General features: G+C 48.8%; 1 protein-coding gene, 1 long non-coding RNA gene and 1 pseudogene across 2 annotated transcripts; 1 reads left to right on the forward strand and 2 right to left on the reverse strand.

Annotated features, from left to right (window-relative positions):
* Positions 1-1,732: 1,732 nt before the first annotated feature.
* Positions 1,733-10,830, forward strand: LOC120390151. The gene is made up of 3 exons (XR_005591023.1): positions 1,733-2,624; positions 7,944-8,011; positions 9,804-10,830. It is a non-coding gene; the product is annotated as an uncharacterized LOC120390151 (long non-coding RNA).
* LOC120390138 (interferon-inducible GTPase 5-like) lies at positions 4,902-16,902 on the reverse strand. The gene is made up of 3 exons (XM_039512475.1): positions 16,717-16,902; positions 13,877-14,647; positions 4,902-7,441 (listed from the first exon to the last, which is right to left on the reverse strand). Exons 2-3 carry the CDS (start codon positions 14,641-14,643, stop codon positions 6,202-6,204), a joined length of 2,007 nt encoding a protein of 668 aa, XP_039368409.1. The 5' UTR covers positions 14,644-14,647; positions 16,717-16,902; the 3' UTR covers positions 4,902-6,201.
* A 3,383-nt stretch (positions 16,903-20,285) lies between these two features.
* On the reverse strand, positions 20,286-21,760 carry LOC120390143 (annotated as a pseudogene).
* Between the last annotated feature and the right edge of the window lie 301 nt (positions 21,761-22,061).

Below are 22,061 nucleotides of genomic sequence, written 5' to 3' on the forward strand. Positions count from 1 at the left end.
AGGCTTGCAATTTCATGTGCCAGTTCCTTTAATATTCTTGGATGAAGATTATCTGGGCCCCCTGATTTAGTCCCACTAAGTTGATCAAGTTTGGCTTCTACCTCGGATGTGGTAATACCTACCTCCATATCCTCATTCCCATTTGTCATCCTACCATTATCCCTAAGCTCCTCATTAGCCTTATTAAAGACACTAAAGGCAAATTATTTGTTTAGATATTGGGCCATGCCTAGATGATCCTTAACCTTAATTCCATCCTCAGTGTTTAGCGGTCCCACTTCTTTCTTTGTTTTTTTCTTATTTATATGGCTATAGAACCTTTTACTATTGGTTTTAATTCCCTTTTCAAGGTCCCAACTCTATATGGCTTTTGGCCTTTCTCACTTTATCCCTACATGTTCTGACCTCAATAAGGTAGCTTTCCTTGCTAATCCCTCCCATCTTCCACTCCTTGTAGGCTTTCTGCTTTTTCTTAATCACCTCTCTGAGATGCTTGCTCATCCAGCTTGGTCTACAATTCCTGCCTATGAATCATCTTTGAGCAGGTGTGTTTCTAGCAAGGTTCCCCACCGGGATCAGTTCTTGGACCAACACTATATAACATTTTTATCAGTGAAGAAAGCATGAAATCCTCACTATAAAATTTGCAGATGGCACACAGATGGGTGGAGTGGTAAATGAAGAGGATGGGTCACTGCCACAGAGCAATCTGGATCACATGACAAGCTGGGCACAAGCAGACAATATGTGTTTCAATATGGCTCAACGTCAATGTGTGTAGCTAGGAGCAAAGATTTGAGCGTCATGGTGGATAATCAGTTGAACATGAGCTCCCAGTGAGACGCTGTGGCCAACAGAGCTAATGTGATCCTGGGATGCTGGGACAGAATCACTGCTGTAATGATCTTTGCACAAAGTGAAAATTGTGAGGTATCATTTGAGAGCTCATAACCTGCTGGTCATTATTATCCTAGTAAAATGTGTGTGGCAGTATTGCATGCAAACGTATAAAATTCCACTGGATGGTGCTGTTCACACATGTTCCAAACACAGCCCTGCCAAACAGCAGTTGGCAAACAGGTCAGGACTTAAATTGATCTTAATGAGAGAGGGGGAATGAGATATAATATGGTGGGAGGTTCTCCCACAACTGCTGCTGCACCTTCCTCTGGATCTCCAGTGCTGGTCACTGTCAGAGACGGGATACTGACGTGGACAGACCTCGGCTCTGACCCCGTCTGGCAATCCCTCCATTCCAGCGATTAATTTGAGGATCGAATTATTTTATTTGGTGCACTTTCAGGGGCAAAGCTTAGGATCTAACCTTCCTCCAGACCTCCAGTCCTGCCCAGTGCCCGGGTAACACATCAGCACAGGCTGCTCCCGGGCAGAGGCGGAGTTTGACTTCTGAATTTGGGAGGGGGCAGAAGGCTTTATAAGTACAGCTCTGACTTTTGAATTTACCAATTATTAGTGGTAGTTAAATTAGAATGTACTTGAAATCACAGACTTTGTGTTCATTAGTTCATTGCCCTTAATTTTTTGTTTTAATTATTTGACATGTTTACCAGCTACCACTAAACAGAATCGAGCACTTTGATGTAACTATGAATCATGTCTCCTTAGTTTTAGGGATCCATAAACATTGTCTTAATATAAAAATAGATCGGTCTCTAGCCATTCACTTGGTAGTCTGATGTACAGTCATTTCCAGCACTATAGGAATCGTGTGAGCAGCTGAGCCAGATACCTAATGACCTGATGCTTAATGGCCGATCCAGGGTTTTGTGGCTGGGAGGAAGCAGCCAATGAGGGTGGGATCGGCACTGGGAAGGCAGTGGGGGGCTCAGGGAGTTGCCTGCGTTTGCAGCCTGTGCGTGGAAAGGCTGCAGGCTTGGAAAATTGGGGTGCTGTGCAAATGTCCTGCTGGGGTGGGGATGGTGGGTGTCCTCATGGTTACAATCCTTCTGTGGCAGGGTCTCTGTGGTTGCCATGGTGCTAAGGTGGGGGGGGGGTCTCTCTGTGGTTAGAGTCCTGCTTGGCGTGGTCTCCATGGTTAGAGTGGGGCAGGGGCTGGGAGTCAGGACTCCTGGGTTCTATCCCCAGCTCCAGAAGGGGAGCGTGATCAACAGAGGCGCAAGGCCAGACTAGGCCATAAAGACTGAACTCCCTTCTCTCTCCTAGAAGGATTCCTGCAGGGCAGGTGGGCACACATGGAGAGAGAAGATTGGGGAAGGGGGGGAGCCTTAGCCATTAGGGATCATGTTTTCCAGCTTCTCTTCATATTAACTTTGGGGAAAAAATTCCCCTGAGATTCTCACATCATCACCTGACTCCTGGAGCTGAGTCTTTAAGGAAACCACCAGCTATTGTGAGACATGTGATGTACACATGAGAGCTGGCAAAGCTGTTGCATTTATATTTGCATTGTGTTTCATCTGGTATCTCCGAGGCAGGGAGAGGCGGCTTCTTGTGTCACTTTGAATCAAATAAATGCATAAAATACAGGGATATCCAAAGTCATCAATGAACGTAGGAAGTGCCAGACTGGATCAGACCCGAGGTCCATCGAGTGCAGTCTCCTGTCTCTGACCATGGACAGGACCAGATGATCCAGAGGAAGGGTAAGAACCCCACAATAGCAGATATGGCACAACCTGTCCCCTCAACCCATCGGCTTAAACCCTGAGGCTGGAAGTTTAGTGTCCCCACCAATATTTTTCATTATGATTCATTATGACAACTCTGACTCAACCAATTATCCAACCCCCTTCTCGAGATATAAATATCCAGGCCAAATACCCAACCTGCAGGGCTGGAGTCCAAGCACGGATCCAGTTTATGCCCCTGTAGACTTGATGACCTCACTCACCCCTGCGACGCCGACTCACCGACTCACCCCTGCGGCGCCTCCTGCTGGTGACTCCGGGAATTAGCTCTGTTCCAGCCCTGGAGCACCCTCTGCAGGCTGGTGATCTGCCTGTCCTCTGGCCCCTGTGCCCCTCCCTGGACCCGGTGCCCTTTTACATGGGGTGCTGCCCCCTGGCAGTAACCCCTTTTCCTCAGGGTCTCCCCTCCTCAGGGAACTCCCACCCTCTATCCCCACCTTGCCTCAGTATCAGGCTACTGCCAGTCATTGTCTAGCCCCACGCCCTGGGGCAGGCTGCAGTATCAGCCACTCATCACCAGCAAGGAGGGTTTGGACCTGCTGCCTTGGCCTACCCCTGGGCTGCCCTCTGCAACCCCCAGTACCTGTTAGCCCAATGCTAGGCCGCAGCCTGGGGCTTTCCAGGCTGGAGCTCCCCAGCTCCTCTGCCTTTCCCCAGCCCTGCTCCACTCAGTTGCCTGGTCTAGTTCCCTGCAGCCAGGCCCTTCTCTCTCTGAAGGCAGAGAGAGACTGTCTGAGCTTCTGGCTTCCCTGGCCTTTTATAGGGGCCAGCTGTCACTCAGTTTGGGGCGTGGCCTCACCTGCAGTCACTTCCTCAATCAGCCCAGCCTTGAGAGCAGCCGCTCTCAAACCCTGCCAGGCCGCTTTTAAACCCCTCAGGGCCGGAGCAGGGGTCCACCCTGCTACAGCCCCTTAATCCCTGTTTTCCTAAGAGCAAGAAAGCTCAGATGCACAAAGTGTCAGATCAAACTCTACAGCAGTTTATTGAAGGATAAATGCACCTCTCCAAGGTTTGGAATGACGATCAGATCACAAGCAGCGAGTACATGGAGCGGTGAGATTGAACCCACATTGGTTACCGAGTATGGAACATTGAGCAAATCAACAGCGACAGGTTGATTCGTAGCATCACACAAACTAATTCTCATGAGATCCCGAAACACCCTGTGATTACAAACCCAGCACCTCAGCTCAGTCTGAGCAGGGTCGGTGGTTCCCGGACACCCCCAGGCAAATCTAAACTCAGCATCAATCAAGCAAATCAGGGATTAAACGCATCAGCAGTAGCTCAAACCGCAGCTCAGGGTTGTCAATTGCAGAGGTGAGATTCTCATTAAGCCTCTGATGCAGGTTTAGCAGCCGGACGCTTCCAAACCCTGCTCAGGGTACAGCTTCGTTATAGGGTTAATAACAGCCTCTGGTTTCAGCACCGCAGCCAGAGAACAGAAACTTCAGCCAACCCCTGGGGAGAGGCTGGGTAAATGGTAATGCTGAGGTTGCCGACAAGTAGCTTGGGGCGCTCTGGAGGTCACAACACTGGTTGTGGAGTCTAGGGCAGGTGGCCAGCAGCGCCCACCTCCCAAGGAAGGACGCCAAACAAGAGGTCTGGCCCCAGGAGCGAGTTAGAAGCCCCAGGGCTTGGCTACACTTGCAAGTTAGAGCGCATTAAAGCAGCCCCAGGCACCCTAACTCCTGAGGTGTCCACACTGGCAAGGCACGTAGAGCCCCTGGACTCTGCAGCTGGAGCGCTCCTGGGAATCCAGCTCCATGAGAAGCATAAAGCTTCCTGCACCCTGGCTGAAATGCCCGGGTGTCAGTGCAGATGACGTGTTGCATTACTGCACTGTGATCAGGGCCGGCGCTGCCATTAGGCGACCCTAGGCGATCGCCTAGGGTGCCAGGATTCGGGGGGTGGCATTTTGTGCGCTCCCCACGGGGCGCGTGGGAGCTTCCGGTTCCGCTCCCGTCGCACTGCCGAAGAAGGACCTTCTGCTGACGTGCCGTGGAAAACAGCGGCAGGCAACTGAGCAGCTCAATGACAGCCGCTGTCACCTGCGGCATTTCAGCGGAGGGTCCTTCTTCGGCGACGCGATGGGAGTGGAACCGGAAGCTCCCATGCGTCCTGTGGGGAGCGCACAAAATGCCGCCCCCCGAATTCTGCCTAGGGCGCCAGAAACCCTGGCACCACTCCTGGCTGTGATTGGCCTCTGGAAACATCCCATAATCCCCTGAAGTCAAGTGGCGACTCTGGTCATTGTTTTGAACTCAACTGCAGGCATGTGGATATCCCCTTTGAAAGCTCTGTTTCTGACAGCTGGCATGCTTATCTGCTCCGGAACAAAGCAAACCATTACCGTGGAATACTGCTGCTGCTTAGGTAGGCGTGTGTGTGTGAGAGAGAGAGAGGTGTGGGGGGTCTGCTGCTGACTGAACTTACAAGATAGCATGCTGACACACTCTCTGCCCCCCAAAACACACAGTCTCTCCCCCCACATACACACAACACACTCCTTGCCACACTCCAGGCCCCCCGATTTGAAAAGTATGTTGCAGCTACTTGCACGCTGGGATAGCTACCACAATGCACTGCTCTTTGTGGCGTTGCAAGAGCTGCTAATGTGGCCACGCAGCTGACAGTGTGAACACGTGGCAGCATTTTCCCTGCTGCGCTCACCGAAGGCTGGTTTACCTCCCAGCGCTCTACATCTGCAAGTGTAGCCAGGCCCCCGGAGTTAGAAACTGGTAGGTTTGTCCCAGATCTATCACACCCTAATCAACACGGCTCTGCCGACTGAGCCCCAGTGTAGACGCAGCTCTGGCGACGGAAGAAACCATCACTCAGGGAAGTGGTGTCCTACAGCGATGGAAAAACCCTTTCCATGGGCTTGGGCTGCATCTACATTTCTATGCCAACATAGCTACAGCAATGTAGCTACACTGATATACAGTCTCCGTAGTGCAGATAGACCCGTAGGCCATGTCTGCCGTCCAGGTGATCCCGTACTGCAGCTGTAGCACTTTCCTACATCAACAAAAAGGGTTTGTTTCCCGCCATTGATGGCCACACTGCAGCACACAGAGCTTCTGATTGGGGTCTGCAGCATGAGCTGCTTCCACAGTGCAGAATGACAGGGCTTGGACCTGAGACTCAGTGGGACTCACCCCCTCAGCAGAGTCCTAGTGCTCACTGACCCGAGTCAGGCTGATTGGGCTGTGGAAGGAAGTGGGGCTAAGGCTCAGACCTGAGTCAAAGGCTAGGCTTAGTGCACAGTGTGGACAAACTCTAGAGAGACCCGTTGAGGAGGGACTGGCTGAGAGAGAGGCAGGAAGCTGCAGGAACCAGGAGCAGCAGGACTGCCAGAGACCCCTGGAAGGGGAAGCCGTGAAAGTCCACAATGCAAGGGTGAGCTGAGAATGGGTTTTGTGTCTTGCTTTGTTTAAGCTTGAGACAATAAAATTGAAGAAACGAGACCATGGCTGTGGCAGTTTATCCTGGGAAGCTGGGGAAGAAGCTCCGCCTTGGGATATTGTTCTTAGTTATTCTCTGCTCCTTCCAAAGCCTTTTTCAGGACTCGTTGAGTATCTTCTGCAACTTCATCCAAATACGTATGTAGCACTTCATAGGTGACACTGTAAGATCTCTTTGCCGCTATCCCAGAACCAATCAGTGGTACCACACTAATAAAATATTTAACTGTCATCATACGTTCCCCTGTAGCCTCTCTGAGCCGCTTAAAAACCTCATCTCTTGTTATATCTTTGACCAGAGGGCACTTTATCACAGACTTCAGCTCATCAACAGACTTCCCAACCTGCCGAGCAAGTGATTTGATGGAATCATCATCCAGGCCAAAGCACTGGCAATACTCTCTCATGTTCTCCATCAAGATGTCGACATCGCACTTAACCGAGAGAAATGGGAGAGGAACAGCAGCGACAGCGCACGACTTCAGGGCTTGTTTCCAGATCTGTTCGTGAAGGGCCTTCTGTTTCTTTTTCAAGATTTTTTCAGAAGTGCTGGGCAGGGCACAGATAAGAACATGTCTCCTATGAGTGTCGATTTCATTCGCCAAAGTCTCCTGGAGTTCTGGAGAATCGTACTTGTCAAAGTGCCATCTCGACACCAGGAAAACCTGTGGGGAGCTGATGCCTGCTTTTTGTAGCTGCTCCATGCAGTCACTTCTGATTATGTGTAGAGTTTTCTCCTTGCTGAAATCTCTTTTTCTTTGTTCATTATCCAAGTCCACATCTACCTTGGTACGGACAAAGTAAAACTTCTTTCCCATCCTGCTGATTTCTTTGGCAAGTTTGGTATCAGCCTCTGTGAAGCGTCCGGCTGTGATGATGATGAAGAAATCATACTGATCAAATTTCATATCTTTTACGTATTTTTCTGCTGGACACTTCATTGTTCCAATTCCAGGAAGGTCCCACATAGTGACATTTGGGAATATGTGATGGGGATAAGCAGTTGGCTTGTCTGTCATTTCTTTCACCCAAGTCTTGGCTGCCCCTCTGTCATCATCATTCAAGCTCCTTATGGCATTGATGAAAGATGACTTCCCAGAACCCGAGTTCCCTGTGATGGCGATGCTGAGTTTGGTATTTCTTAATACGTCATCAGACATCTTCACCACATAAATGGCTTTTGAGAGGTTTCCGGCTTTGGCAGCCGTCTGGAATTCTTTAATTTCCTCCTCAGACAAACCGGGCAGTTTACTGCCCCATTTTGAAATCAAATCTGCCCAGTGAGTTTTTGAATCATCCATCATCCTGGGAAAAGAAACATAAATTCCAGTGAGGGTTAGGGGGTTCTCCCCCCTGCCATGGGCTATTTACTAACCCACGGTCAGTAAAGTCAGAGTCATAGAATCATAGGACTGGAAGGGACCACGACAGGTCATCAAGTCCTGTCTCCTGCACTCATGGCAGGACCAGCACCATCTAGACCATTCCTGACAGGCGTTTGTCCAACCTGCTCTTAAATATCTCCAGTGATGGAGATTCCACAACCTCCCTAGGGAATCTATTCCAGTGTTTAACCACCCTGGCAGTTAGAAAGTTTTTCCTAACGTCCAACCTAAACCTCCTTTGCTGCAATTTAAGCCCATTGCTTCCTGTCCTGTCCTCAGAGGTTAACAAGAACAACCTCCCTCCCTCCTCCTTGTAACAACCTTTTATGTACTTGACAACTGTTACCATGTCAAAGACAGCTATTAGCTTGGTTTGATACAATTTGTTTTTGCTGACTGAATTATGATCTTGTTATTTTCAGATTTCTGCAAATTGACTGCTTGATTATTTGCTACATTATCCTTCCAGGAACTGAAGTTAAGTTGACTGGTCTGTAATTCCCTGGGTTGTCCTTATTTCCCTTTTTATAGATTGGCATTGTATTTGCCCATTTCTAATCCTCAGCAATCTCTCCTGTCTTCCATTATTTTCCATTGAGACATAGAGTTGAAGGCCAGAAGAGATGCCCCAGATCACCTAGTCCGACCCAATGTATGTCCAGGCCACTCACAGACCTCAGCACCCACACACGAAACCCAACAACCAAAATGAGACCAAAGCATTGCTGCCCTCAGGAGACCAAATTATACCACAGGAAGGGAACAGGAGGCACCGAGGTGACCAGTGCCTGAGACTTCTTCAGTAGCAAGGAACTGATTAAGTGAGAGAGACCCAGCAAAAAGAGATGTCCTTATTTCCATGTAATAGAGTCACAGGGCTGACAGGAAAGGAGATATTGGTTACAACTTGCAATAAGTAAATAAAATAATCTAGAGTTTTGTAGAGGGGCGGCTGCCCCACTCCCACAGAAAAGGAGTTCAAAGCAGCCCTGGAGAGGGTTGCAGCAGGGAAGGGGATTAAGAACAGCTGAGGGAAGCTGACTGGGTTTCTGACCACAGCTGTGGCCAGCTCAATCAGGGCCCAGCTGGCCCTTATAAGAGGGCTGAGGGCCAGAGACAGACTCTCTCTAGCATCTGAGGGAGAAGGACCCGGCTGTCTGGGAGCTGAGGTGGGTACCTAGGGGGGAGCAGGGCTGGGGAAGGGCAGAGGGAGCTGGGAGCTCCAGCCTAGCAAAGCCCCGGGCTGCAGGCCTAGTTAAGGGCCCACAAAGGGCACTGGGGCTGCAGAGGGGCAGCCCAGAGACAGGCAGAGGCAGCTGGTCCAACCTCCCTTGCCGATGATGAGTGGTTTACAGACTGCCGTCTGCTCCAGTGAAAGGGGGCTAAATGGAAACTGGCAATAGCCACTGAGGCAAGGTGGGGGTAGAGGGTTGGGGATTCCCCTGGGTGCGGAGACCGAGATTATGGGTTACTGCTAGGGCAGAACCCTGATGTAGAGGGGCACCGGGGTCCGGGAGGGACATGGGGGCCAGCGGTGGGCGAGACACTGGCCTGCAGAGGGCGCTCCGGGCTGGAAGGGTTAATTCCCAGGATGACCAGCAGGAGGCGCCGCACCAGTGAGTCATTGCCCCGCCACAAGTTTAAATAAACTTTTTAGAGTGCTCAAAGAAGAAAGCTTCATTTCAGTGTACATGTGCCACTAGGGGGTTCTGTGCGGGAGGGCAACCACATCTGCATGCAGTTGTAACAAAACCTTCCCTCCAAGTAACTGAATTTGATCTGACCATGTGATGTCAAGTAGGGTGACCAGATTCCTGATTTTATAGGGACAGTCCCGATATTTGGGGCTTTTTCTTATATAGGCTCCTATTACCCCTCAGCCCTATCCCGATTTTTCACACTTTCTGTCTGGTCACCCTAATTTCAAGTCACTTAACTGTTAATTTCCTTTAGTCTGTGGGTTAGGAGAACAGCATGGAGGAAACTTTTGCCCTCACTCATGGGCACTGACTTTTATTTTCCCCCGAGCGTGCACCACCCCCACTCCACCCCAAGTCCCTGCTCCCCTCTGTCCCTTTCCCTGAGGCCCCATCCCGTCCCAACTCCGTTCCCCTCTCCTGAATCCACTGCCCTCTTCCAAGTGCCTCTCCCAGCTGCTGAACAGCTCATCGGCAGCCCCGCCTAACAGCTGTGGCTGGTGTTTTTTTCCATGGGTGCTTGAACCCCAGAGCGCCGATGGAGTCGGCACCTATGGCCTCACTCTTCTCCTTCTTCCCGTTCAGCTGAGTTCTTTGCTGGATCTGCAAAGCAGGGACTGCACAGCCCCTCGGCCTCCTCCCCACTGCACTTCCCCTTCCCCGGGCCAGCAAGGGGAAAGGTTCTGACCCAGGGACTGGCTGGGCAGTGGGAGCCGCAGGGCAGCAGAGAAGAGAAGAGAAGCCCCAGGAGCTGTGGCCAGAGCTGCATGTGGAACAGGCTGAGTGTGAGACATCAGTGCTGTGGGCTGGTCTGAGTGCGAGCAGCAGCAGCTGGGCAGAGAGACACTGACTGAGCCTGGTGTGGAAACCCGCAAGTTCCTGTTTGCTGGCTAGAGACTGGCCTGGCGAGTGCACCCCAGGCTCTGAGCCTGAAGAGCCCTGGCAGTTGGCGGGACTGACCCAGGGACCCAGACAGGAACCGGCCTGCAACCACTGCGTCTCACTCTGCTCTGTAACTGTTTCACCCTCTGACCCTAGGGTCTCTGCAGCCTTCCCCTTTCCAGTCAGCCCTAGTAAAAACATCTCCCTCAGCCACGTGTCCGAGTGCTTACTGGGACCCAGCAGGACTCGCATCGACAAGGCCTAGCTGCAAAACACCTACAGTGCTTGCGTCCAAGTCGCGATAACCTGGCACGCAACAGGCGCCCTAGGGGGGCTGATGTACTGGGCAACCACAGTAATTACCCTGGTGTCCAAGGTGGGATGCCGGCTGCAGATTTGGCTGGCAAGGCTTATGGGGCAGGTACCACAGGTGCGAGGGCTGCTTGGTGGGTGGAAATGACCAACCCTGACAATCAAAGTGTCCCCCTGAGCGCCGAGAGCAGAAATAGGGCAGGGCAGGTGGAGAGATGTGGCCGCCCGGCTTCGTGCCCGGAGCTCATACTGGGGATGGCCAGGGCTGGGCTGGCTGAAGCAACCTGGCTGTGTGAGCTGCCCAAATAAAGGCTGGGGTGAGGCTGCCAAGCTGGATTTCCATGGCCTGCTGCTCCAAAGCAAAGCCCAGGAGGGGTTTGAAGGACTGACACATGGTGCCGCAAGGAATATGCCTCTGTCGGGGTGCCCCAGGGCGATCTCTGGATTGGATCCTGAGTGGAACCAGGCAGACGTCAACAACCAGAGACAAGAAAAGGGAGAATCTGTCGGGGTTCTGTTTTTGTCTGAGCTGTAACTATATTCTGTTCCTATTACTCTTGCTTAGTATTATTTACATTTACATTCTTTATTAAGAAGCTTATTCTCAGTTGTACGATAAATCATCTCAGTGTTGCGTGCTAAAGGGAAGTGCGTATCCTCAGCTGCGCTAGCAGGCTGCGGTGTGTTCTGTCTCTTGGGAGGCAGTGGACTTGGTAATTTCTGGATACATTTCTGGACATTGCAAAGAAATGCCTCTGGGGAGCTGAAATCCACTGAGGGTTACCTGCAAGGCAAGGTTAAGACACTCTTGCAGAGGCATAGGGCTAACACCGTGCTTATGGTTTTGGGCACCCCGAAAGAGCATCCGAGGGTGTTGGCTGAAAAGGAGCATGGGGCTGTAAGATAGACATTTGTTTTTGATTCCCTCTGGGTTCTCAGAAGCAGGACTTTGTACATTCACTGTAAGTAAACAAGATTACATCAAAGAAAATATCAGACTTCATCAATTTCTACTCACAGATGTACCATCCCCAGCACTCCTCACATTTGGGAATAAGCTAAAGACCCCAGCAAACCTCTTGAGTGGAGTTCCTGAAGAGGGACAAAGGGCTTTGAACCATTTGAACCATGTAGAAACCCTACAATCCAAGAGGGAAAAAAGCTCACACCTTTGCTATGAAAAATTTGGGGCTAGCATCTGATAAAGTGAAAAGCCTTGATAATGTAAGTTCATATAGGGAAACGTTGATGTGCTACCACAGTCCTAGAAGAAAAAGAATAGGATAAACTGGATAAAACCGGGGAGGGACCTTATCCAGTAGTGGTTCTCAACCTGTGGACCCCTGCAGGTCTGCAGACTATGTCTAAGGGGTCTGTGAAAAATGTAGACTGAAAACTTACTGAGCAGAGTTCAACTATATATACAGTACAGACGATAGATTTCCAAAGACGTCTGCACCTCCATTGGAAATGTTTTAGGGATCTGCAAATGAGAAAAAGGTTGAGAACCACTGTTACATGGTAAAAGCAGCAAAGAGTCCTGTGGCACCTTATAGACTAACAGATGTATTGGAGCCTGAGCTTTCATGGGTGAATACCCACTTCATCGGATGCATGTAGTGGAAATTTCCAGAGGCAGGTATACATAAACCCCCAACCCTCTATCCCCACCTTGCCTCAGTGGCTACTGCCAGTCATCATCTAGCCCCCTGCTTCCTGGGGCCGACTGCCGTCTGTAAACCCCTCATCATCGGCAAGAGGGTTAGGACCTGCTGCCTTTGCCTGTCTCTGGGCTGCCTCTCTGCAGCCCCAGTACCCTTTGTGGGCCCTTAACTCGGCCTGCAGCCTGGGGTTTTGCTAGGCTGGAGCTCCTCAGCTCCCTCTGCCCTTCCCCAGCACTGCTCCACCCTAGGTACCCTACTCAGCTTCCAGGCAGCCAGGTCCTTCTCTCTCAAAAAAGCTAGAGAGAATCTGTTTCAGTCTCTGGCCCTCAGCCCTCTTATAGGGTCAGCCATGGCCTGATTGGGGCCTGGCCCCACCTGTGGCTGCTTTCCCCCAATCAACCCCGCTTTTCCCCCTACACACTTGTGATAACGCGGCCCCAACTGTCGACTTCCCCACTTCAAATTGATTTGCGACGGATGAGTAGCAGTCTGGAGTCGCCAGCTTCCACACAGCAATTGCCATGTTTCTTTACCAAGAGGGCCGCTTTCATTCTTGTGGCCTTGCACGACAAGTCTGGGGCAAGCTTAAACAGTTTCAGGAAGGTGGCTTTCCACATCCAAAAGTGCTGTAGCCACTGCTCTTCATCCCAGACCGGCATGACAATATGATCCCACCACTCAAAAGCAATGGTCCACCATGTTCAACTGTTCTATGAATGCCAAAATAAATCAAAAGTGGCTCTTATCCATATCACACAACAGGTCAGGCAACTGGGAGTCCTGTTCAGTTAAGAACTACATGATTAACTACACTGCCATTCATGATGTGTTAATGACAGTTATCAGAGCATAGGAGAGTAGTGCGGGATCCATCCCTGGGGTGCACAGCAAACAAGGGTCATTAAACAATGCTGTGAAAGAAAGCCAGAAACCCATGGAATGCTGGGATGGAAAACAATGCATCATAGGACATTGAGTCCAGTCCCGAGATGAGCCACGATTTGCTCCGCCTTCCCGCAAGAGTTAGCAGCAGAAGGTGTCAAGCTGCACGGCTGGATAGGTACCCTACAATGCACTGCTCACACTATCAATGATAGAGCCCAAAGTGCGGATGCACTCTGCTGACAGAGGGAACGTAGCATGAACATGCAAGACCAATTTTTATGATAGCGCTTTTTGTGTGATGATAAAACTCTGTAGTGTAGACAAGGCCTCAGAGCCAGCAAAAAGCAATAAAGTCGAGCAGCAGCCTGGGAGATGGGTGTATGATGCTGAAAAAAACCTGAGAGAGAGATTTTGCATCTGGTGTTGGCTAAAGAGGATTGGGGCGGTTTCTCCTGCATTTGGAGAAGAAGGGCTTTGTGCTTTTCTTGTAAAGAAACAAGATGCCAGACTCCATCCTCACTTTCTGTGCCAAACTGGGATATCCCGGGGCCTTGAATTCTGACTATCTGCTTGGGTCAGAAAAGGGCAACAATATGGAGTGAACATTCTCTGTCTACAAACTAAATCCTGCCATGGATACGGAGTCTGGGCTGTGAATGAAAACCGAGAGTTATTCCAGAAGGGTTATTAGATGGCCTGTGTAAGGAGCACGGGGCTCAGTCCTGCTCCTTTCACAGCCAACGGGAATTCTGTCTGCCTTTGGGTTCCAGGATTTGGTCCCTCAGACAATACAGGACAGGGTCTTTATTTTTGTTGTTTTCCCTCCCCCTTTTGATATTCTTTTGAAACAAGGAATAAATGTATCACACCCGCTAAAGATCTGACCAAGGAACAGACCAAAAGGGTTTTTCTTACCCACTGCTGCTGGGGGCTTCAGTGGCCCTGATCGTCTCAGGCTTGTGATGGTAGAGTTCCTTTAGCAAAGTCTTCTGCAGCTGTGGAGAATCGTATTTCTGAAATTCCCTATTCGAGACAAGGAAAACCTGCGGGGAGCTCATCCCTATTCTGGACAGGTTGTTGACGCAGTCGTTTCTGATTTTCTCCAGGGTTTTCTCCTCATTGAAGCTTTTTTTGTGTTTCTCATTAAACAGGTCCAAGTCCACTTTGGAGCGTACAAAGTAAGACTTCTTTCCCATCCCGGTGAGCTCCCGGGCCAGCTCAGTGAGGCAGAATCTGCTCCTCTCTGAAGCGATGATGATGAAGACATCATAGCGGCTGAACTTCACTTGTTTCAGATAAGTGTCGGGCCGAAAATCTGGGGTCCCAATCGAGGGCAGGTCCCAGACAATCATTATGGGACACATAGGATGCCAATATGGTACTGGTTTTGTGGTGTTTTTCAGCACACCAGTTTCAGAAGCATCTTCATCTTTGTCTTCATCTCCCAGGCCCCGGATGACATTGACCAAAGATGATTTGCCAGATCCTGACTCTCCTGTGATGGCGATATTGAACTCAATGCCTGACAAATTCTTGAATGTCTGCACCACAGAAGCTGCTTCTAAGAAGTTTCCTGCTTTGATAGCAGCCTCAATCTGTTTAGTTTGTTCCACAGACATACCAGGAAGAATATGTCTACATTCTGCATATAGGTCATCACAGGTAGGATTGAGATCACCCATCTCCCTGGGAAAAGAAATGGTTACGGTTAGTCTTGTTTCCCACAAAGGCTCCATCAGCACATTGTAAGCTGGAGACCAGTATATAAATATCCCAGACATTTAATGTATGTTAATGTGAAAAACATGGAGACCTGGGAGAAAGGTCAGAATCTGGGGTGAGAATGGGCTGATATAGCAGAGATAAAGGAGAGACAAGACAGAACTGGGGTGAGGGTGTCAAATCAGTATCTTAGATGTCTGCATACTAACGCGAGAAGTATTAAGCAGGAAGAATTTGAAATGCTAGTAAATAAACACAACTATGACATAGTTGGCATCCCGGAGACTTGGTGGGATAATACACATGACTGGAGTATTGGTATAGAAGAGTACAGCTTGCTCAGGAAGGACAAGCAGGGAAAAAAGGGAGGAGGTGTTTCCTTATATATTAAAAATGTGTACACCTGGACTGAGGTTGAGATAGAAATAAGAGACACACCTGTTGAAAGTCTCTGGGTCAGGATAAAAGGGGTAAAAAACCAAAGGTGATGTCATGGTAGGGGTCTACTGCAGACCATCTAACCAGGAAGAAGAGGTGGATGAGGCTTTTTTTTTAAACAACTAACAAAATCATCCAAAGCACAGGACTTGGTGGTGATGAGGAACTTCAACTACCCAGACATCTGTTGGGAAATAAGACAGCAGGGCACAGATTATCCAACAAGTCCTTGGAATGTATTGGAAACATTTTTTTTTTATTTCAGAAGGTGGAGAAGGCTACCCGGGGAGAGGTTGTTCTAGATTTGATTTTGACAAATAGGGAGGAACTGGTTGAGAATTTGAAAGTGGAAGGTGGCTTGGGTGAAAGTGATGACAAGAAGATAGAGTTCATGATTGTAAGGAATGGTAGGAGGGAGAACAGCACAATAAAGACAATGGATTTCAAGAAGGCGACTGTAGCAAACTCAGGGAGTTGGTAGATAAGATCCCATGGGAAGCAAGTCTAAGGGGAAAAACAATTGAAGATTGTTGGCAGTTTTTCAAAGAGACGTTATTAAGGGCAGAAGAGCAAACTATCCCCCTGCATAGGAAAGACAGGAAGTCTGGCAAGAGACCAGCCTGGCTTAACCAGGAGCTCTTCAATGATCTAAAACTCAAAACAGTCCTACAAAGTGGACACATGGTCAAATCACAAAGGATGAATATAAACAACTAACACAAACAAAATTAGAAAGGCCAAGGCACAAAACGAGATCAAACTAGCTAGAGACATAAATGGTACCAAGAAAACATTCTACAAATACATTAGAAGCAAGAGGAAGTGTATATCGTTTATGACATAGGCTAGTCAATAGTGAAGTTTTAGAATTGAAATTAGTTCTATGTTACGTGTTAAGATGAGTGGGGCAAGAGCAAGAGTAGAGACTGTTGGATTTACCCGCTTACCCTGGCTTTAGAAAACTTTGCCAGAAAATATTCAGGAACATGGAGGAGATTTAGTACAGCTGAGAAATAGCAAGGTGATCTCTGAGCTTTGTAACCCGTGGGGTTTTGTAAGTGAGATGTTTGATGTAAAAACAGAGCAAAACAAAAAACAAAAACCGAAACTGGTAAAGGAAATAGCTGTTAAATATCTGCTCATGGCTTGTAGTTCGCTGGGAAAGAAATTGAATAGCAATTTAGAGTTACTCAAGAAAGCCCAGCAAGCTTTGGATGAGGGAGGAAAGGTTATTCAGGATTTAACAAATCGGCTACATGTAGTGTCAAAGAAGCGGTCAGGACTTTTCTGAAAGAAGCAGAAGTTAAAGAAAATGTTAAAACGGTGTAGGTACTAGGTATAGGAAGCAGGAGAGGAAGCACGTTGTTGGCAGAAGTGAATGGATGCCAGCTTAAAATCGCTGGAAGGCTATAAATCAGACCGTGGTCGGCTGTTGGAAAGAATCAAAGTGTTGAAAAAAATAAAAGATGTGTTAAAGGACAACAAAGAATTGGTTCCCATCCCAACTGGCATGGTGGAACCGATGGAGATAGAAAACCCTGCAGGGCCAGTTACTAGAAGTAGGGCGAAAGAGTTAGTTCAGGTTGGTACGGTACCTTTAGGAGCAGAGTTGGAGATGAGTCTCAGGAGCCACAGGGAGAGTCAAAAGAGAAAGCTAGCAGTGCAGAAGCTACTAGCAGTCTGCAGATAGAAAAGGGAAGTCCCAGGGTGGCATCACAGGAGGTGGAGTTAAGTGTCATCACAGAGGAGGCAACTAGTGATGTAAAGGATGCAATTCCTGCTCCTCCACCCAATGTTACATTGGCACCATATAGATCAGGAGACCCAGCCCCTTTGGGTGGACACTTATTGACATTTGGGTGATCATAAACATTGCCTAGGTCCCTAGAATTTTGTGGACCCTCTACACTCCCTTGGTATATGCTGGTATCACCTGGTCTACTGGTAAAACACCCTACTACACCAGATCTTAATGGACTAAAAGATGTCCTGCCTCATTGTGGAGATGCCTTGAGTGTAGAACTAAAGGTTTTATGGAAAGTTACCCTGCTCATCCAGGATTCTTTCCAGAGGAAAGTTCTAATAGCTCTGATAAGAAAAATGTGGATTTGGGTAGGAGAAGTAAAAACATAAAAATTATAAATTCAAACTTAGATAGAAGCCCAGATCCTGATCCGAAGAGAAAATCCTCAGATTCTAATTCTGATTGCCCTGTAGCAGTTGTTACAGATGTTAAGACCCTAGATCTGGTAGCTAAGCAAGTAGGGATGATGGAGGATTCTTCAGTTGCAATGCATGCACAACAGTGTACAAGAAACAGCAAAAGTGTTTGGCTTAGCAAGGAAAGACTGGGTTAAAATCGTACAACTCACAGTAAATCGAGCATTATGAAGTACTTTGCCACCTGAGTTTAGAGTAGGAGAGAGATCTTTTAAAGACACAGTAGCCCTATTGGAACATAATCAGCATCTGGGGCAAGCTGGTATGTACCTAAAACAGAGACCTAATGAGTCCTCACATCAATTTCACCTGCAGTTAAGTGCAGCATGGCACAGTCACATAAAAGAGGAAACAGATGAGCCACCATACGTTAGTTTGTTGGTCGATAACTCTCTTCCCCATTTGCAGGAAAAGGTTAACATGCATGTAGCAGATAGCACTTCTTTGAAGGAGGCATTAGCCTTACTGGCCAAGGCATATTCTCAGGGAGGCCCTAACATAGGTCGGCTTGAAGCCCCTGTTGCAATACTTCAGGAACCACAAGCTAATCCCACTGTGAGGACTGAGGGACTGAGGGACCCCCAGGGTTAGGCCAAGGTGTTCCTAAATTCCCTAGGTAACAACGCTGGCAAAATGACCCTAACTCAGGTAATAATCCTGGACCTTCGAGTAGGCATGCCCTTTGATGGGGTAATGCGTTTGGACCCCATGTAGGGGCCTGGGACCGTGTCCCTTTCTTTTCAGATGCCGCCCGGAACAATTCACACCTGCCGAGACCCAAGTCACCGCCTCCCCACAGAGATGAGGACTCAGTTGTAATCATGTTTAAAACAGTGAAGCAGATGCTTGAGGCTCAACAACGGGATATCCAGGAGAAGGCCAAGGCCCAGCACCCTCGAACTGTCCAGTGGCCTCCATGGACCCTGTCAAGGTTCCTCCCCCACTCTGAACTTTAGGGTACAGATGTGGGGACCTGAATGGACATTTCTAAGCTTAATTACCAGCTTAGATCTGGTATCGCTGCCACCATTCACAAGCACTCCCTTCCTTGGGCAGCCTTGAGAAACTTCACCAATTTCCTGGTGAACACAGATCCAAACCCCTTGGATCTTAAAACAAGAAGAAATTAACCATCCCCCCTCCTTTCTCCCACCAACTCTTGGTGGATCCAGATCCAACCTCCTTGGATCTAACAAAACAAGGAAAAATCAATCAGGTATTAAGAAAAAGGCTTTTAATTAAAGAAAAGAAAGGTAAAACAAAACCCTCTGGGAGAGATTAGCATACCAGCTACTCTCACAGACAACAGATTCCAAACACAGAGGATGTTCCCCTGGGCAAAAACTTTAATACGCACAAGAATACCCAAATTTGATAATTCCCTTAATGGTACCAAGACAAGTTACAAAGAAAATAAACATAGACCTATTTATTCCTTTCTAAAACTTACTACTCTGATAAGAGGCTGGTTCCTTGATCTTTTTCACTCCGGCTGAAACTGAAAACTGAACAAAGGAAAAAACTCTCCTTCCTTTTGAAACATCTTGTTCCCCCATTGGTTCCTCTGGTCAGGTGTCAGCTAGGCTAGGTGAACGTCTTAACCCTTTACAGGTAAAAGAGGCATTAACCCTTAACTATCTGTGTATGACAGACCCATTTTCTTCTCTCCGGTGGCCAGCCTCTCCTCCTCCAGAGTTGGCTGCCTCCGAAGAGATAGGAGAACCCGTAGATTATTTGTCTGCATACTCTACAAATTACTTGTCAGGAGGCTAACCGGCCTCGAGTGTCGTCATAGCCCCTTTAGGCAGGGATGCCAGTGGGAGACCCACAATATCTGCAGTGGTAGGGGGCTGCCATAGGAATTTTATTATAGATACGAGGGCAGCAATTAGCATTATCCATGTCAAGGATCCTAGATCCTCTTTGTCATCAGGTTGTACAAAGACACTTTCAACTTTTGCAAGCAATCAGGTGTTACCTCACTTTCTAAACCCATTGAAGTACAGATAGGTCACCTAAGAAAGTTCATACCTTTGCACTGATGAAATTAGCAGACCCAAGGAATTGCCTATTGGGAACTGATTTCCTACACAAACCATATAGATCATTGTTTCAACTAGGGTCCTATGGCTGCACCAGGTCTTGTACAGAGGAGGCCAAGTATCTATGGGAAGGTTGTAGTTTGCTGGTTATTATTATGCTGTCTGTAGGGATGTATTTGAAGTTATGAATATTGGCTATGTACTTGTTTGATTCTAAGTAGCCTCAGTGAAGCATTTGGTCGGCTTCTTGAGAAAGGACAATTCTCAGTAAGTGCCCAATGAAAAAAACACTTAACTGACAATGGACTTTGGGAGACACCAATCCACATCTGAGCTTTCCTGGGAACGTTCAAACTAACATAAACAATGATGTCGGCCTGCAAAAAGCTGAATCATTGACAGAAATGTGACTTGCCCAGGTGACTGAAAACTCGATCGGAAACCCCCTTGGGAACTGCCACCTGATGCACTGGGACTACCTCTGAGCCCGTTTTCCCTGGCAGCTTGGGACTTCAGTACCCTGCCTGGTTGTGCCAGACACGCTGGCCTGCTACAAACACAGACCCAGGTCTGAACCACGTCCCCCACAAGCTGCAGACATAGCAGAAAATGGCTTAGAAACTGCTCCTGTCTCTAGAACCCAGATACTCAGATCCCAAACCCCAAATCTGTTTTACTCTGTATAAAGCTTATACAGATGAAACTCATAAAGTGTTCGCCCTCTATAACACCGATAGAGAGAGATGCACAGCTGTTTGCTCCCCAGGTATTGTACTACGGCCCATTGACCCCCGCTGGGATCTGCCCCATTGACTCCAATGGAGCGACGGCCAATTTGCCCAAGTGTGGGGATCGGTCCATTCATGTTGACCCAAGTGCAACGACGCCCCTGGATGGTTTATGGGGACTGGATGTGGGACTCCTGGATGGAGAAGCATGAAGCTTTCCTGCTTGAAGTCCAAGACCACGTCTGCTAGACAGCAGCAGGCTCATCCAACACGACATCCAATCCTACATGGTGTTTTCCCCTCCTGCCTCCAGAGATTTGCTCAGAACCCGCTGGGTATCATCAGCTGCTGAGGCCAAACACTTCTGCAGCATGAAGTACGTGGTAACCAGTGACACCCCTCCAGACACCAGGGCACCAAATAGAGGGAAGCGCTTCCACGAATATTCCGCTACCATCACGGCGGCCCCCACCGAATCCAACAACAGCTTCAGGGCCATCATGGGGGTCGTTCCCAAGGACGTCATCATGACTGTCAGCTCCCCCATGGGCTTCCCAATCTGCCGGGCGAGAGCAGAGAGGGACCTGTCATCCACACCGAAGCTGCTGTAGTATCGGAACAGGTGTTCCCTGAAGATGAAGAAGGTGCACAAGAAAGCGATGCCTGGGACAGGAAAGGCAGCAAAAAGACATGAGAAAAGGGCTGTTTTCCAAATCTCCCCCTTCAGGGTGGCTTTCTTCTGGTTGATGGTGGGCGAGGCGTCAGCAGGCAGGCTAAGCAGGAAGGCGTGTCTCTTCAGGCACTGCAGCTTTGTCTGCAAAGTTTGCCGCAGGAGGGAAAATCATAGTGGTTGGGTTCCTAGCTGGACATGATAAAAACCGGTGAATGACCCACTCCTTCCACTCCCAGGCCTTTCCTGCAGCCCTCCCTGATCTGCTGCAGGATCCTCTCCTCGTTGTAGCTGGAGGGACGCTGCCTCCTGGAAGCATCCAGGTCCATGCTGGCTTTGGAGTGCACAAAGTAGAACCTCTTGCCCATTCTCTGGATCTCACAGACCAGCCTGGCTAGGTCAGAGCAGATGTGCTGGGAGCCTACGATGATGAAGAACTCAAATCGGCTCAAATTGAGCTGCTCACAGTAGGTGTCTAGAGGGAAATAGGATGTGCCCACCCCTGGCAGGCCCCAGAGCGTGACGCCTGGAAGAACAGGATCTGGATAAGCCACTGGCTCCATCACAGTATCAAGCATCCCGGTTTCAGCAACACCTTGATCACTGCTACTTTAAGTCTTTAAATCAGGATTTGGGGACTTCAACAGCCGAGTCAAGAGAGAGAATTATTTCAGGAGTGGGTGGATCGGCTTATGTGGCCTGCATTTTGTGGGAGGTCAGACTAGATGATCATAATGGTCCCTTCTGATCTTAAGTTCTATGATTATATGATGCTATGATCACAAGCACGTAGCCCCAGCATGGCGTTGATGAGAGAGGACTTCCCGGAGCCCGACTCCCCCGTGACGGCAATGTTGAGGGTGTGTCTGTAAAACTCCTGCACATTAGCAATCGTTTCTGTCAGGCTCTCGTGATAGACAGTGGCACTGAACCCATCGAGAGCCAGTGTGCTCAATCTGCTGTAGAGAAGAAGAAACATTTCAGGTCCTAGTTAATGCTACTCTGGAAAATCCTACGCCAACAGCCCATTACTTATGGTGGCAGCATCAAGCCCTCAAAGTTTGGAAAAGGCATATTTATGGTAGCCCATGCAACCTTTACTCTGCCCCTTGCGTATCTGGCCCGGGCGCTGAAGGAGGCAGTGGAAGTACGGAAAAAACAGGAGCTGTTTGGTTTTAATCATTATTTATTATCTGTAGCTCTTGTCCCCTAGCGCCCCTACTCTACTTGCACTACATTGATGACATCTTCATCATCTGGACCCATGGAAAAGAAAACCC

The sequence above is a fragment of the Mauremys reevesii genome, linkage group 24 (assembly GCF_016161935.1).
Source record: "Mauremys reevesii isolate NIE-2019 linkage group 24, ASM1616193v1, whole genome shotgun sequence".
NCBI classification, from domain to species: domain Eukaryota; kingdom Metazoa; phylum Chordata; order Testudines; family Geoemydidae; genus Mauremys; species Mauremys reevesii.